Below are 15,839 nucleotides of genomic sequence, written 5' to 3' on the forward strand. Positions count from 1 at the left end.
GCTAACCACAGTCTGGCCCCCTTGAAGTTTGAAGGAAATCAAACTGGCCCTTTGTTTAGAAAGTTTTGAGACCCCTGGTCTCAACTAAAATATGTGACCAGAGATATGAATACCAATACAAATTATTCAGGTGCTTCTAGTGAAGTGTACTGTTTGTAATGCCACAGCAAACAAAGCTATTTTAGATAGCTGTTCACTTTCAGCCTTGGGGCAACAGTTGGCAAAATAAATGTTTCTATTCTAATATAACTGTGCACAAGGCCAGAACCATAAAAACATGGTTTGATCATTTCGGTAGGGAGAAAGTCAAGAGTCCTTACCTCCACCCTCCTGAACACATTTGGGATGAATTGGATTTCATGCTTGGTCTTCTCTACCAATACCAGTACCCAACCTCACAAATGCTGAATGGGCCCACGGATTCTGTGGTGGCCGCAAAGGTGGCAGATTCTTTATTGATGCCCATATTTTTGTATTGCTGCGATGGTCAGGTGCCCACATACTTTTGGCCATGTAACATAGATCTAGGACCACCCATAGGCATGACCTATCTTGGAGGGCCATTTAGAATGGATTTTTCTGAACGGTTGTCATTGTTTTTCTAAACTTATTCTGGTTAATATACAAACATGCTTGTTCATGAATATTCCATCAGTAAATGTTTATGCTATTCAGCAAAAGCTTCTACTGTGCTAAAGTTCTTTCATCTTAACTTAAAGTGGACATTTGCCCTTCACACCCAATTTTTGTCACACCTACCCCTTTCCTTTATGACAATTAGACATTTTCTTTTAGTACATTTTTGTTGGGCACCCGCCTACTCTTCCTAGATTCTTGACTAGGCAAGAATTATGTATACAGTTACCCTTAGGCTTCTTAGATTCTTGTGTCATGCATCACAGGTTGCCTCGGAGTACTTTATAGCACATGCACCACCACACATACATCATCAGGGGGCAGCTGTTTATTCCTGGTTCATGCAGATTGCCCCCTAATGATGTACTCACAGAGACATAAGAGAAAATGACAGCACAGGACTGGGTTTGCAGCAGTAGTGTGTCAGATCTCTACAGAACACTGATCAGTGTCAGAGCCTCCATCCTGCACCACAATATTGGTCCTCTTCAACAGACTGCCTCTTCCTGGTTCAGGACACCCACCTACCACCGATGACATGCTTCTAAATGCTCCCCAGCCTCCTAGTATAGACTCCTAGTATGGGCCCAGGGTGGGGCCACTGAAAAAAAAACCTCAAGAAATAGTACACCCAAAAAGCAAAACATATAAAAACAGCTGTTATTGCTGTGGAGGTAGAGGCAGAGCCAGATACTCCAAGTCATTTTGAGAAGTAAGCTTATGCTTTAAGAGACCTTCAATAGACGTGGTTGGGAACTCTTATGTATTACAAGCAGGAGGTTCACAGATCACCACATTACCTGCGAATGTGAGTGTGGTACTCTGGGGTGCTTCAGCAGTGAAATACTAAAGCACTGAGCTGGTAGGCCGTGGTTCTTGAATGCATGCCATGGTTTCATTTGTAGTTTCTACTGCAGCTAGCCGGGCCTTCTGTAAAAGAAAAAGAGAGAGGCTGTAGCTGACTCAACTGACAGTGGAGGGTTAAGGCTTTATTATTCAGAGCTCCACAGGAGCAGATTGGGGAACTCTGTCCCTCTCCTCGTCATCTAGAGAATGAGATGATGGAAACTTGAGGCTTTTATGTCCTCGGCTTTCAGACAAGTTGTAAATACATGAAATTCTTCAGCCCGCCCACACAAGAGTGATTATTTTCCAATCAAGTGAAAAACTGAGGTGTGTCACTGACGCACGAGCAACCAGTGCAGTTTAACAAAACGGCTATGCAAATCTGGACACAGACTACAGTATATGGCTTGCCTTAAAAGTGTAGGGAATACTGCACATAATGTATACTACATGGCACATATACTGCATAAATGCAAGTTAAACTTGTCAACTTCACCCATAAGATGGCACATTGCAGCATGCTGTCCACTTCACAGCCTCATTATAGCGGAGGCTGCTTTTTTTGTGTGCATGTATGCAGGCAGGAATGCTTATATCAGAAAAAGTAAACTTTGACACATCTATATTACAATGTTCATTGCTGGATGCATACCTGCATGCTAAACTTGTGGTCTCTCTAATGATTTAGAATACTGCATAGTAATGCCTCGTACACACAACCAGTTTTCCCTTCGGGAAAACTTGACTGGCCAAATTTCAATTCAAGTATGAGCAGGCTGGTTGTACAGACGTTGATCTACTGATGAACGTCTGTACAACCAGCCTGTTGGAAAATCACTGCAAGATCAGCACCATCGGCTATAGCCAGCAGTGCTGATCAGTGTATTCTGATAGTGGGTAAAACTACCTTCCATCCCCCCAATTTGGAACAATTGGATACCCTATGTATTATAATGGGACAAGACTCCCGCAAACTCATATCAGTGTTTTATGATTCCCTTCCTCGCCCTACTGCGGCTTCTCTGGCTTACAGAGTGAAGGATCGGTGGTCTGGGGATGTGGGCGGACTAGAGGATGACGAATGGGAAGATGAACTTGATGCCTGTAAAAAGGTGTCCACCAAGTTGTCTGACCGTCTCACTCAGCTTTATATCTTGCATCGATCATACTTCACCCCGACCCGGCTTTCCAAATACAAGCCTAACTATAGTCCCCTGTGCCCCAGGTGCAATAGCCCTTCCAGCACTTTCTTTCATTTGTTGTGGTCATGGCCAGTGATTCAGGACTACTGAACCCAGATTGTCAGGTTCATTCATGACGAGATGGGATCTCCCCTGACATTGTGCCCTAAACAATGTTTACTGGGGATATTCCCAGACCCAGATTCAGATAAATTTCATAAACTGTTCCTCCAGGAATCGCTTTTTATTGCTAGACTCCTCATAGCGAGAAAGTGGCTTTGTGTTACAGCCCCGTCGATTCGGGAATGGATCTTGGCAGTCAATCAGGTCCTGCCTTACAAAAAAAAAATATATGTCCACAAGGGATGCCCAGCAAAGTATGGCAGGATCTGGGACGACTGGTTGGGTAACGCTGCTACCTGTAATGGAATAATTGACTGATGCCCTATATGATATGTTTATTTTGTGTCTCCCCCTCGTGTTCAGTTGGGCCTATGTGCCCTTCAGATGTTAGGCTCCGCAATCATATTGGTTAGATCCATGCACTTACTTGCCCAATCCCTGCATTGTTGTGATAATGTTCTTCTGTTTACTGTATGACTCCACTCCTGTATATCCATATACCATGTTATGATTGTGCCATTGCATATATTGTACGTTGGCTTCACTCTTCTCAATAAAAACACCATATTGTTTGTAAAAAAAACTACCTTCCATCATAACACAATGGCACAGCGGGGAGGATTCCCCCATCCACCAAAAAAACCTGTATGGGATTAGGGGGTACTGTGATCCCTGTGAGCGGTAACAATATACAGAATACTGTATACCCTAAAGGTGATCATACACTCTACAAGTACAATCTCCTTTAGATCTACCATAAACTGTGTAGTACAACGGCATGTCTGATTTGATACTATTTAAATTAATTATTTGAGTGCCCTCATATTACATAGTTTGTGTCAACCTAAATGAGACACATCAGATTGTATAGTTTATAGGGGCTGTAAGTGTAATTTACCCATTACTTCGCATGTGTGCACTTAACAGCAAAACTCTAATGCCGCGTACACATGATCGGATTTCCGTCGGAAAAACTTTGGATGGTTTTTCCAACGGAATTCCGCTCAAGCTTGGCTTGCATACACACTGAACTTTTGCCCATCAAGAACGCGGCAATGTACAACACTACAACGAGCTGAGAAAATGAAGTTTAATGCTTAGGGGCATGCGTCAAATTGTTTCCGAGCATGTTTCGGAATTTTTTCAGTCGGAAATATTTGAGAACCAGCTCTTAATCTTTTGTTGGTGGAAATTCCGACAGCAAAAGTCTGATGGAGCATACACACAGTCGAAATTTCCATTCAAAAGCTCACACTTGACTTTTGTTGTCGGAATTTCCGATCGTGTATACGGGGTATAAGACAAGGACCACTTAAGGATGGCTGGGATGACTTCAAGTAAAGCTTGCTTTCATTTTAATTGATTCTGTATGTGTCTAAAGTTAATGCCCAGCTATAAACCAGTTGCTTGCAATTTCATTTCTTCCTCCTATTACGTTTGTGTGTATTTCTGACAGATCTGTCATTAAATTTTATTGTCCTGTTAGTTCATTTTTACAGTCTAAGAAATATGATACGACTATTAAGTAAGCTATTGCCCATCTCAAATTTGGCTACCTTGGGCTCTGTACTAAATCTGGGCCTGGACATTGTACACTAGAAGGGTTTGTTCAGCTTCATACAAGTATGTTGGTTAAATTCCAGCAATACTAACTTTCTTGTGCAATAAATGTTCAACATTATAGGCTCTGTTTATTCATACTGATATCTAACAAGTTTAATATCTTCTCTCCAGCAGGATGCCAGGATCAAGTTTGAATACAATGGAGAAAAGAGGTAGGTCGCTGCATTGAATAGCTACATGCTGCTAATTTTAAAATCATCATCTTTAAAATGAAAGAAGTTTGGGGTATAAAGAAATCAAACATACATACTCACTTCTATGCTGCAGCATCGGTGTGATGCTGCAGTTGTCCCATATCCACTCTGATCGCTCAGTTCTCGATCTGCTTGGGTCAGAGAGCAGTGGCAAGGAGGGTATTATTCAGTGAGGCAGCACAGAGACCTAAGGTAACCATGGAGGAGCTGCAGAGTTCCACAGCAAAGACTGGAGTATCTGTATATAGGACAACAATAAGCCATACGCTCAATAGAGTTGGGCTTTATGGCAGAGTGGCCAGAGGAAATCCATTACTTTCAGCAAAAAAACAAAATGGCCCATTTTGAGTCTGTGAAAAGGCATGTGGGAGACTCCCAAAATGTATGGAGGAAGGTGCTCTGGTCTGATGAGACCAAAATTAAACTTTTTGGCCATCAAGAAAACGCTATGTCTGGCGCAAACCCAACACATCCCATCACCCAAAGAACACCACCCCCACAGTGAAACATGGTGGTGGCAGCATCATGCTGTGGGGATGTTTTTCAGCAGTCCGGACTGGGAAACTGGTCAGAGTTGAGGGAAAGATGGATGGTGCTAAATACGGGGATATTCTTGAGCAAAACCTGTACCACTCTGTGTGTGATTTGAGGCTAGGATGAAGGTTCACCTTCCAGTAGGACAATGACCCCAAACACACTGCTAAAGCAACACTTGAGTGGTTTAAGGGGAAACATGTAAATGTGTCGGAATGGCCTAGTCAAAGCCCAGACCTCAATCCAATATAACATCTGTGGTCAGACTTATATGGGTTGTAAAGGAATTTTTTTTTCCCCCTAAATAGCTTCCCGTTTTTCTGTCTGTAACTACACACAGTATTGCAAGGCTTTCTCACTAGTGTGGAGAAAGCCTCTTGAGGGGGGAGGGGGCGAGCAAGTCAGGACACTCTCTACTTTGCAGGTAGAGAAAGGAGCTGTGTGTTAGTGGGCATCCTGACACTCCTGCTCGCCCCCTTCCGCCTCAAGAGGCTTTCTCCACACCAGGAAGAAAGTCTTGCATTATGGTGGTGAGTTACAGACAGAAGAACAGGAAGTGAGGATTTCTCAGAAGAAATAGGGACATTTTAAAAGCAAAATCAAAGAATGAGGTAAGTGAAGGAGGACTGCATGAAGGTAAAGGAAGCTATTTAGGGAAATCATTTTTTTCCTTTACAACCCCTTTAAAGATTGCTGTTCACAAACACAAACCATCCAACTTGAAGTAGCTGGAGCAGTTTTGCAAGGAGAAATGGGCAAAAACGTATCCAGACTTATCCAAAGCGACTTGGAGCTGTAATAGCCACAAAAGGTGGCTCTACAAAGTATTGGCTTTAGGGGGGAGAATAGTTATGCACATTGACTTTTTTTGTTGTTTTGTCTTCAAAGTTGAGGGGGTGTTCTGTAAATTAAATGATGCAAATCCAATGTTAATTCAAGGTTGTGAGACAACAACAACAAAACACGAAAAATACAAGGGCGGTGAATACTTTTGCAAGGCACTGTATATATAGATAGAGAGAGAGAGAGAATAATGTACATTATCATTTATAAAGATATTAGACAAATTGTTACACTCTGAGCTGACTTTTTGTTTAATTTAGGTTTTAGGGCTATCATTTATTACAGTATTTCTGAATTATGTTATATTGGGGTTGATTTACTAAAACGGAAAGGTTTTAAAAAAAAAAACATGCCTATTTTTACCTGCTCTGTGCAATGATTTTGCACAGAGCAGCTCAATCCTCTTCTTCTGGGGTACCCTGCCGGCACTCCTGGCCTCTCCTCTTCATCAGGTGCCCCCACAGAGAGACGCTTTTCATGGGGGCACCCGTGCTGGCTCGCTTCCGAGTCATGCTGCTGCGTCTATTGACACAGACAGCTGGACTCAGAATGCATTAAGGTGAAAAACCTTGAGGCTTTACAACCACTTGAAGAGTGCAAAATCTGGTGCAGCTGTGCATTCCCGGTCAGCAGAGTAAAATGATTAATGCTAGCAGCTATTGCCACTGATAGTAATCGCATGTACAAAAATCTGAATCGATTAGGGTACAATCAGCCTGCCCATACATGGATCAAAATTCGTCCCATCCCTGCTGAACCGGACAAATTTCGATCCATGTATGGCTGGCTTTAGATTTATAAAAGGGGAGAATCCTGTACACAATTATTCTCTACAATGGTAAAAAAAAAAAAAAAGTGATGTGCCTGTGGTTACAAAGAAAAACTAGAAAAACTAAAATCTCTGGGTCTCAGTGGAATTTTTTCCAGTCTGCCAAAGTCTACCCCCTGGTGTATTTTTGTTACCAGTCATCACTATCAATATAAAAAAAAGGTTTTACATGCCACAGCCAATAGACAGTAATAAATCTGGACCAGCTGCTCCAGACAAAATAATACTTTGAGTGAATTATGGAATTAGTTACAAATGATCTGGGTGAGAGGATAGGCAGATGTGAGTCACCTAAAGAAGGCCAAAAAACAGGAGAGGCCAGTGCCAAAGACAGGCCAGCTTCCTCCACATCTTTAGAGAGATTACTCAGAATAATCCTTTGTACAGCTTCTTAATTTCAGTACAGCATATATGGTATGACATTTACTGTGGTTAAAAAGAGTGTTCCTCATATATATAAAACAAAAAGGAGAATGTGATCTAATGTCGCCTAAAGAAGCACATAGATTATGTGATTTTCCTTACTTCCACCACGGGTGGAAAGGAAGAAAAGCCTTTGATTCGCCCATCCACACTGTAAGGCCTCGTACACACGGGCAAGAATCTTGTCAGGAAAAAACCGTAGTTTTTCCAGACGAGATTCTTGGCAAGAATCTCTTGCCGCCCGAGTGTACACACAGACCTTTCAAAAAGGCAAGAACGCGGTGAAGTCATCGCGTACGACGAGCATGCGCTGGTCACATTCAATGCCGTCGCCGCCAACTTGCGTCACCCTACCTATGCCGTGCAAGCTACCGCACATGCGTCAGTCATTTCGAGCATGCACGGGTTTCCACGGCGACAGGTAAGTATACACACTCTCGGGTTTCTCGTCGGGAAACAGGCCGACAAGAATCTCAACAAGAAAATAGAGAGCAGGTTCTCTATTTTTCTCGTCGAGATTCTGGCCAGATTTCCAGACGAGAAACCTGAAAGCCTCGTACACACGCTCGGTTTACTCGGTAAGAAAGCTCTGCCAGCAGTTTTTTCTTGCTGGTTCTTGCTGAGAAAACCGAGCGTGTGTACGAGGCTTTAGTGTTGATAGGAGAATTGCTCCCACAGTGTTGTGTTCTGCCAGTGGGGAGCCTTTCCGAGCCATCAGAACACGATTACTGCTAGCAGCAATCAATGAATTGACTTGGGTACAACCAGCTTGCCCATAAATTGCTCGATTTCCAGCCGGTCCCTGTTGAACCGGGCAAGATTTGTTAAAAAAAAAAAAAAGTTAAAAAGTTAAAAACTTTTTGTAAAAATAGTGGGGCAGATCCACGTAGCGCGGCGCATCTTCCCGCCGGGCGTATGGGTATCTAAGATACACTACGCCGCCGTAACTTATTATTTTTTTTCAAATCCACAAAGAATGCGCGCCGTAAGTTACGGCGGCGTAGTGTATCTTTGGCCGCAATTCAAAACGATGTGATGGGGGCGTGTTTTATGTAAATACGTTGTGACCCGACGTAAACAAAGTTTTTTTTTGAACGGCGCATGCGCCGTCCATGGGGGTATCCCAGTGCGCATGCTCGAAATTAAACCAGAACAAGCCAATGCTTACGACGGTGACGTCATTCTACGCAAATCCCTATTCGCGAACGACTTACGCAAACGACGCGGGAACAACAGCCATACTTAACATTGAGTACGCCACCATATAGCAGCTTTAACTATATGCCGGAAAAAGCCGAACGCAAACGACGTAAAAAAATGCGTCGGACGTACGTTCGTGGATCGCCGTAACTAGCTAATTTGCATACTCAACGCGGAATTCGACGGAAACGCCACCTAGCGGCTGGCGGAAAAAATGCACCTAAGATCCGACGGCGTACTAAGACGTACGCCTGTCGGATCAATCCCAGATGCCGTCGTATCCTGTTTTGTAGATACAAAACAAACATACGACGCGGGAACTTTAAAATGACGCGGCGTTTTAAAAGGTACGCCGGTGTAATTCTTTTGTGGATCTGCCCCAGTGACTTTTGTTTCACATGTGTTGTGCAAAATTGCACAGTACAGTGGTAAAATGTATACATAGCCAAATATTTTTTAGTTGTGGATGTAGTAATGTTTATAACTGTCATTTTTTTATTTAACTATTGCAGAGACCAAAAAATCCGGAAAAAACACATGATACAAATTTTATAAATTGAGTTGCAGTTCAGTGAGTAAAATAAGTATTTGATCCCCTACCAACCAACAATAATTCTGGCTCCCACACACTGGCTACAGTTTGTACTCATGTGGTACACAGATTAGTCCTGTCAATTTAAGAAGGTGCAACTAACGACAACTCATTATGTGTATAGAAGATACCCATCCACAGAATCTTTCTTCCATTCAATCCTCGCCATCATGGGCAAGACCAAAGAGCTGTCGAAGGACATCAGGGACAAGGTTGTAGACCTGCACAAGGCTGGACTGGGCTACAAGACCATCAGCAAGAAGCTTGGTGAGAAGGAGATAAGTGTTGGAACGATTATTCGCAAATGGAAGAAATACAAAATAACCATAATCGCCCTTGGTCCAGAGCTCCATGCAAGATTTCATCTCATGGGGTAAGGATAATCATGAAAAAAGTGAGAGATCGGCCCCGAACTACATGGGAGGAGTTTGTGAACAATCTCAAGGCATTTGGGACCACAGTCACCAAACAAACCATTGGTAACACAATACACCTGCATGGATTGAAATCCTGCAGTGACTGCAAGATCCCCCTCCTTAAGAAGGCCCGTCTGAAGTTTGCCAATGAACATCTAAATGATTCAGAAGATGATTGGGAGAAAGTGCTGTGGTCAGATGAGACCAGAATTGAACTCTTTGGGATTAAAGGGGTTTATAAACCCTCAAGTTTTTTCACCCGCTGCTGTCAATCAAATCCAGTGACACAGAAGTCATGTTTTGCTTGAGGATCAAATACTTATTTTAATCGTTGAACTGCAGATGCATAACATTTGTATCATGTGTTTTTTCTGGATTTTTGGTTGATATTCTGTCTCTATCATTTAACCTGCTGAGCGGTATTCCCGAGTGTGGCTCGGGGTGAATTTTTCATACCAAAAGCGGTAACCCCGAGCCACACTCGGGATCGCGTCGCAGGATCCATGTAGCGGTTACTTACCTTGTCCCCTGGATCCTGTGATGTCTCCCCGCTGGGATCTGCGAGCCGCCGTGTCTCGCTCGATTCACAGTGCTGAGCTCTGTTCCCTGCGAGCGTTGCGACGCACGGGGACAGAGTTTGGTGCCAAATTCAAAAAGTAAAAAACACAGTATAGATTACAGTACTGTATCAAATAAATACACATCCCCTTTTGTCCCTAGTGGTCTGTCCAGTGCCCTGCATGTAGTTTTATATCATAAATACTTTTCTTTCTGCCTGAAAACTGGAGATTGTCCATGGCAACCAAAAAGTGTCACTTTACATCAAAAGTGCTTTTAGACCAGCTAGAAAACAGCGATAATAAATTAGAATCACTTGCAGAATTGAGCGATAGTGATTTTTTGGGAAATTCATCATCAAACACTAAAAGTAATGACAGCGACAATTCTGCAACTGAGCAAATTTGTGTTTTTGATTTGAATACATTATTGAATAATTTTTATTATTATTATTTGTTATTATTTATAGTTATTTATTATATTACAATTTATGATTTTGTGTTTCAAACTTTATCATACCTGGGATGTCTACTAGACTTTTGTTTGGACAGATTTAAGTGAGTTATTTCTAAGAATTACAGGCCTACAATATAAAACGCCAAATTTCCATGCAAAATGGAGGTAGCGCTTTCAGCATCAAAAAATCTGACATAATCATACCGCCAGAGAGGTTAAAATACACCTATGAAAAAAAATCATGGACCCTTCATTTCTTTGTAAGTGGCCAAAATCTGCAGGGGATCAAATCATTAATTTCCCCACTGTATGCTAGTAATGACCTAAAGGATTATGAATCCATAAAATCAGCATCACTCCTCAAATCCAAGTGTAGAGTCATGTACACTACAAAGCGTTTGTGATTGTATGCACATTTTAGGGCTACCTTGAACCCTAGAAAGGGTATATACAGTATATATAGGACTTATACACATTTATGGACAGTGGCTGTTCCTTTTTTACTATAACAATGTCTTTGTTTTGTTTTGATTTTTTGTCCATATTTGAAATATTTTAGTTCCCTAACTGAGAGATTTTAACCTTTAAACCTTGAGCGCAGTGAGGGAAATGCACCTAAAATGTCAGTACAAGAATCAATCCTGAGGGAAATGGGAAATGTGCAATCATCTGAATTCCTCTGTACTAATACTGTATACTATTTATGGACATGTTTTAATGAATACAGCACAATTTTGTATTGTAAAGAGTTACTTACAAAACAAGGGACTTCAGTGGCTCATAGCTGCCTTCCCACTATAGTGTTGTGGTAATGTATGCAGAATTGCGTGATTTTGCATGTGTTAACCAAACACAAGAAAAGCAAGTGCCATGCTTGTGGAGCCATTCATTGCTGGTGACACCAGAAACACAACAAAATATACAAGGGATTTTTTGCGAAGGTGCATGAGCTACTTTGAAATAAATATTGTTCATTATGGATTTTTTATTACATGAATGTTTACTGCATAACGAAACAACTTCCTACAACTATTGATGTTCTTCAGAACTGTAATAAAAAAGGATTACACAGTGTAACAGTTGTAACGTGTTGTTTGTGTGGTATATTACATAGAACATATGGTTACGGTATTTTCTTGTGCTGGAACACAGATGGCTCTCATATGTCAATCTCTTCCTATGAGAAAGAGCCAGGCCATTAGTGTCAGAAAGCTATTGAACCAACAAAAGGGTTCTTCAATTGGCAGGGAACCAAAATGGATACTCACAATGTACAAATATATACTGGTAGATACAGTATATTGGACATTATGTATGTTGCCAGCTAGGCTATATATAATTATTATAATTTTTATTATACAGGATTTATATAGCGCCAACATCAGGGAAGACAGTACTGTCACAATACAATTCAATACAGGAGGGATCAGAGGGCCCTGCTCGTTAGCGCTTACAGTCTAGAAGGGAGGGTCAAGTGGAACAAAGGGTAGTAGCTGTGGGGGATGATCAGATGGACAAAAATGAAAATACAGTTGTTGGGTGTGGGAAGGATAGGCTTCTCGGAAGAGGAGGGTTTTCAGGGATCCTCTAAAAGCCAATAGAGAAGGAGATAGACAGAGAGATTGGGGTAGGGAGTTCTATAGGCTTGGAGAGGCTCTGGAAAAGTCCTGGAGACGAGCATGGGAGCAGGTGATGAGAGAGCAGGAGGTCTTGAGAAGAACAAAGAACGATTAGGTTGGTATTTAGAGACTAGATCGGTGATGTAGCTGGAGGCAGAGTTGTGGATGGCTTATATAATTAGCAATGATCACTATAATCCAGTGCAGGTTGTAGACCCCATCGTGTAGGTTAATGTATCTGATTTTTGGCTTCCCCTCTCTTTTCAGGATTATAGAATTCCGGAGGCCAGTAAAACTCAAAGATGTGCTGCAGAAAGTTACAGATGCCTTTGGGCAAACAATGGACTTGCACTATGCAAACAATGAGGTAATGTGTACTTTGTTCCACTGGAGACTCACATGTCAGTTCCTTGTGCACGGTCTGCATGTCCTGGTCTGTGTCAGTGCAGCAGAACGATCGGGGAAAGTGATCATCGCTATGAAGTTGCATAACAACAAATGAGTGACTTCCGAGAGGAAAAGCCTGACTCCATTTTAGGTTTAAATAATATAAGAAAAAGTTAGGGCAGGCTTTAGTGCTGTCTGTTGTCCCATTAAGAACATTTTCTATCACTTCCTGTCCCTGTGATAAAAAATAAGAGGGTAGGAAGACACAAAGAGCAAAATAAAATTCACAGAGATTCTAACCTTTCTATCTCAGTGCTTCCTGTCCCTGTGACACTGTGGGAGGGATTTACTGACTGGAGAGTGCAAATCTGGTGCAGCTGTGCATGATGGCCAATCAGCTTCTAACCTCAGCTTGTTCAATTAAAGGGGTTGTAAAGGTTTGTTTTTTTATTTTCTAAATAAGTTCCTTTAACCACTTAAGACCCGGACCAAAAATGCAGCTAAAATACCTTGCCCCTTTTTGTTGCAATTCGGCACTGCGTCGCTTTAACTGACAATTGCGCGGTCGTGCAACGTGGCTCCCAAACAAAATTGGTGTCCTTTTTTCCCCACAAATAGAGCTTTCTTTTGGTGGTATTTGATTACCTCTGCGGTTTTTATTTTTTGCGCTATAAACAAAAATAGAGCGTCAATATTGAAAAAAAATCAATATTTTTTACTTTTTTCTATAATAAATATCCCCCAAAAATATCTAAAAAAAAATTGTTTTACTCAGTTTAGGCCGATACGTATTCTTCTACCTATTTTTGGTAAAAAAAAAATCGCAATAAGCGTTTATCGGTTGGTTTGCGCTAAATTTATAGCGTTTACAAAATAGGGGATAGTTTTATTGCATTTTTATTAATTATTATTTTTTTACTACTAATGGCGGCGATCAGCAATTTTTTTCGTGACTGCGACATTATGGCGGACACTTCGGACAATTTTGACACATTTTTTGGACCATCAAAAAATGCATTTAAAATGCATTGTTTATTGTGAAAATGACAATTGCCGTTTGGGAGTTAACCACAAGGGGGCGCTGATGGGGTTATGTGTTCCCTGAAGTGTGTTTACAACTGTAGGGGGGTGTGGCTGTAGGTGTGACGTCATCGATTGTGTTCCCCTATAAAAGGGATGACACGATCGATGCAGCCGTCACAGTGAAGCACGGGGAAGCCGTGTTTACATACGGCTCTCCCCGTTCTTCAGCTCCAGGGACCGATCACGGTTCTCCACTGCCCCCCAGCACTGCCCATCATTGATATAACCCCCCCTTCATGTAAATATCTGCCCCTCTCTTACATGAACGTTCCTCGGTAACGCAAGACAACAGCTGATCGTAAATTCAGCTGTTCTGATGCTCCGTTCTGGAGCATTCGGCGCATGCGCAGTTCCGGCCGGGCATTTTTCGATCAGGGGCATTTCTCTACAGGACACCGGAAATACAGAGGAGGCATCGGGTGTTACCGTGCGCTGACAGTATTGACTGTCAGCGCACACTGAGAACAACACTGGAAACAACACTGGGCGGTATACATCTGCCACAGTGTTGATTTGCGGCAGAACCCCTGGGGGCCACCAAAATTCCCCAGTGGACCATCAGTGTTCCACGGACCACTGGATTAGATCAGGGGTCTTCAAATTGCGGCCTGGGGCCCTGATATGGCCCTTTGCTTGCCTTTATCCGGCCCTTGGGACACTATTCCTTCCACTGATACAAGGCACTATTCTTTCCACTGACACCAAAGATGGGGCACTATTTCTCCCACTGACACCAGAGACAAGGAACTAGTTCTCCCACTGACACCAATTATGGGGCACTATTCCTCCCACTGACACCAATAATGTAATTTTTTTACTCCCACCAACCCTTTGGCATTTTTCACTCCCACCGATGCCGGGGCACTTTCTACTCCCACGGCCAAAGTTCTGTTCCCCTAATATTTGAAAGGCAGTAAACTAGCCCTTTGAAAGTTTGGAGAACCCCTGGATTAGAGGACACCTCTCACATCCACAGAATGAGATGTCTATGTTCAAGTTCAGGTATTGCAGATAAAGAAACTACACTTATGCCTCGTACACACGATCTGGCTTTTTCCCGGCCAAATCACATCGGAATTCTGACGGAATTCCATCGGAAAATAATAGAACATGTTCTATATCTAAACTCCGATGGAATTCATTGGAATTTCCGATGAAAAAACTCAGATGAAGTCTGACTTTTTCCATCGGAAATTCCGATCGTGTGTACGCGGCATCTCTGTTCACACAACCTGATGTTCTGGAGGTTTACACTTTGGCTTCCTTAAAACTAGGCATTGTATTGGAAATGTATGGCACCATTTCAATCGTATAAAAATCACTTTAAATGGATATTACATTATTCTTCCCAGTCTGAGCACTCTCTGTGTGCAGTCCTTGGTCTTTTCATGAGACAATGACCTGTTCCGTTTTCCCACTTGCTTTTTTTATTTTGATTGGCTTTGTTTGATCAGAGCAGCGCAGAGTAATCAGATTGCAAGCCAGGATTACCTTAAAGCAGACTCATCCCTTATACATGATGGAAGCAGTCATTATTATTCTCATTTATGAAGTGTCTCACTGTCCTTGCATATAGAAATTCTGGATGCTTTATATCCTTTCTAGCAAACTTTGCAAAGAAAACAACAGGGTTTTTTAGTTCACACATATTGCAATACATGTTTAAGCTGCCAAACTATGTCAAAGTAATCTCTCTATGGCCATTCCCTAACCTGCTCTGCAAAATGCAAATGCTACAGTGGATATCGTGCCAATATGGGGCAAATAGACACAAGCTGGAGGACAGCTACAGGTTCAGGTCTGGCTACTGACCTGCAATGCACTGACCTGTGCGCCTATTGGCAGACGCGGGACAAGCATCGCAGGTGCCCACGTGTAGAGAGGAGGGAGGCCAGCTAACTTGTAAAATGTCACTTTCATTTCCCTGTGTAACGTGATCCTTATTCCATCAGCTTCATTGGAGGACTGTTGAGACATTAGGAGTCTTTTAGACCCAAGATATCTTATTAAAGAGAACCTGTCACCAAAAAATCATTACATAGAGAACTTTTTGTCCCCTATTTGAAGATTTTTTTTTTTTTATAAAGAAAAACTAAATAAAAAAAGTGTAAAGAAATTAAAGTTCCCCTAAAGCACTTCTACTCCCCCGCCCCCCCCAAAAAAAACTGATGACCCGTAGGGGGATTTTAAAGCGTCTCCTATGGCCAATTTAGGGTGCCAATTTTTTTCGCTGTTTTAAGCAGTTTTGGAAGTTTGACAAGTTGGGCATCTATTTATTTGGTGCACCTTCATCTTC

General features: G+C 42.1%; 1 protein-coding gene across 4 annotated transcripts in view; it reads left to right on the top strand.

The window, feature by feature from the left end:
* LOC120940127 (mitogen-activated protein kinase kinase kinase 3-like) overlaps window positions 1–15,839 on the top strand; it is a 181,982-nt gene that overhangs the window by 136,548 nt on the left and 29,595 nt on the right. For 3 of the 4 annotated variants that reach the window (XM_040352789.1, XM_040352787.1, XM_040352790.1), the window contains exons 4-5: window positions 4,521–4,561; window positions 12,341–12,440. In XM_040352789.1, the coding sequence (XP_040208723.1) occupies window positions 4,521–4,561; window positions 12,341–12,440 (141 nt within the window). The remainder of the gene's footprint in view (window positions 1–4,520; window positions 4,562–12,340; window positions 12,441–15,839) is intronic. The other variant, XM_040352788.1, reaches the window with a different exon arrangement.

Source organism: Rana temporaria, chromosome 5, assembly GCF_905171775.1.
Source record: "Rana temporaria chromosome 5, aRanTem1.1, whole genome shotgun sequence".
Lineage (NCBI taxonomy): Eukaryota > Metazoa > Chordata > Amphibia > Anura > Ranidae > Rana > Rana temporaria.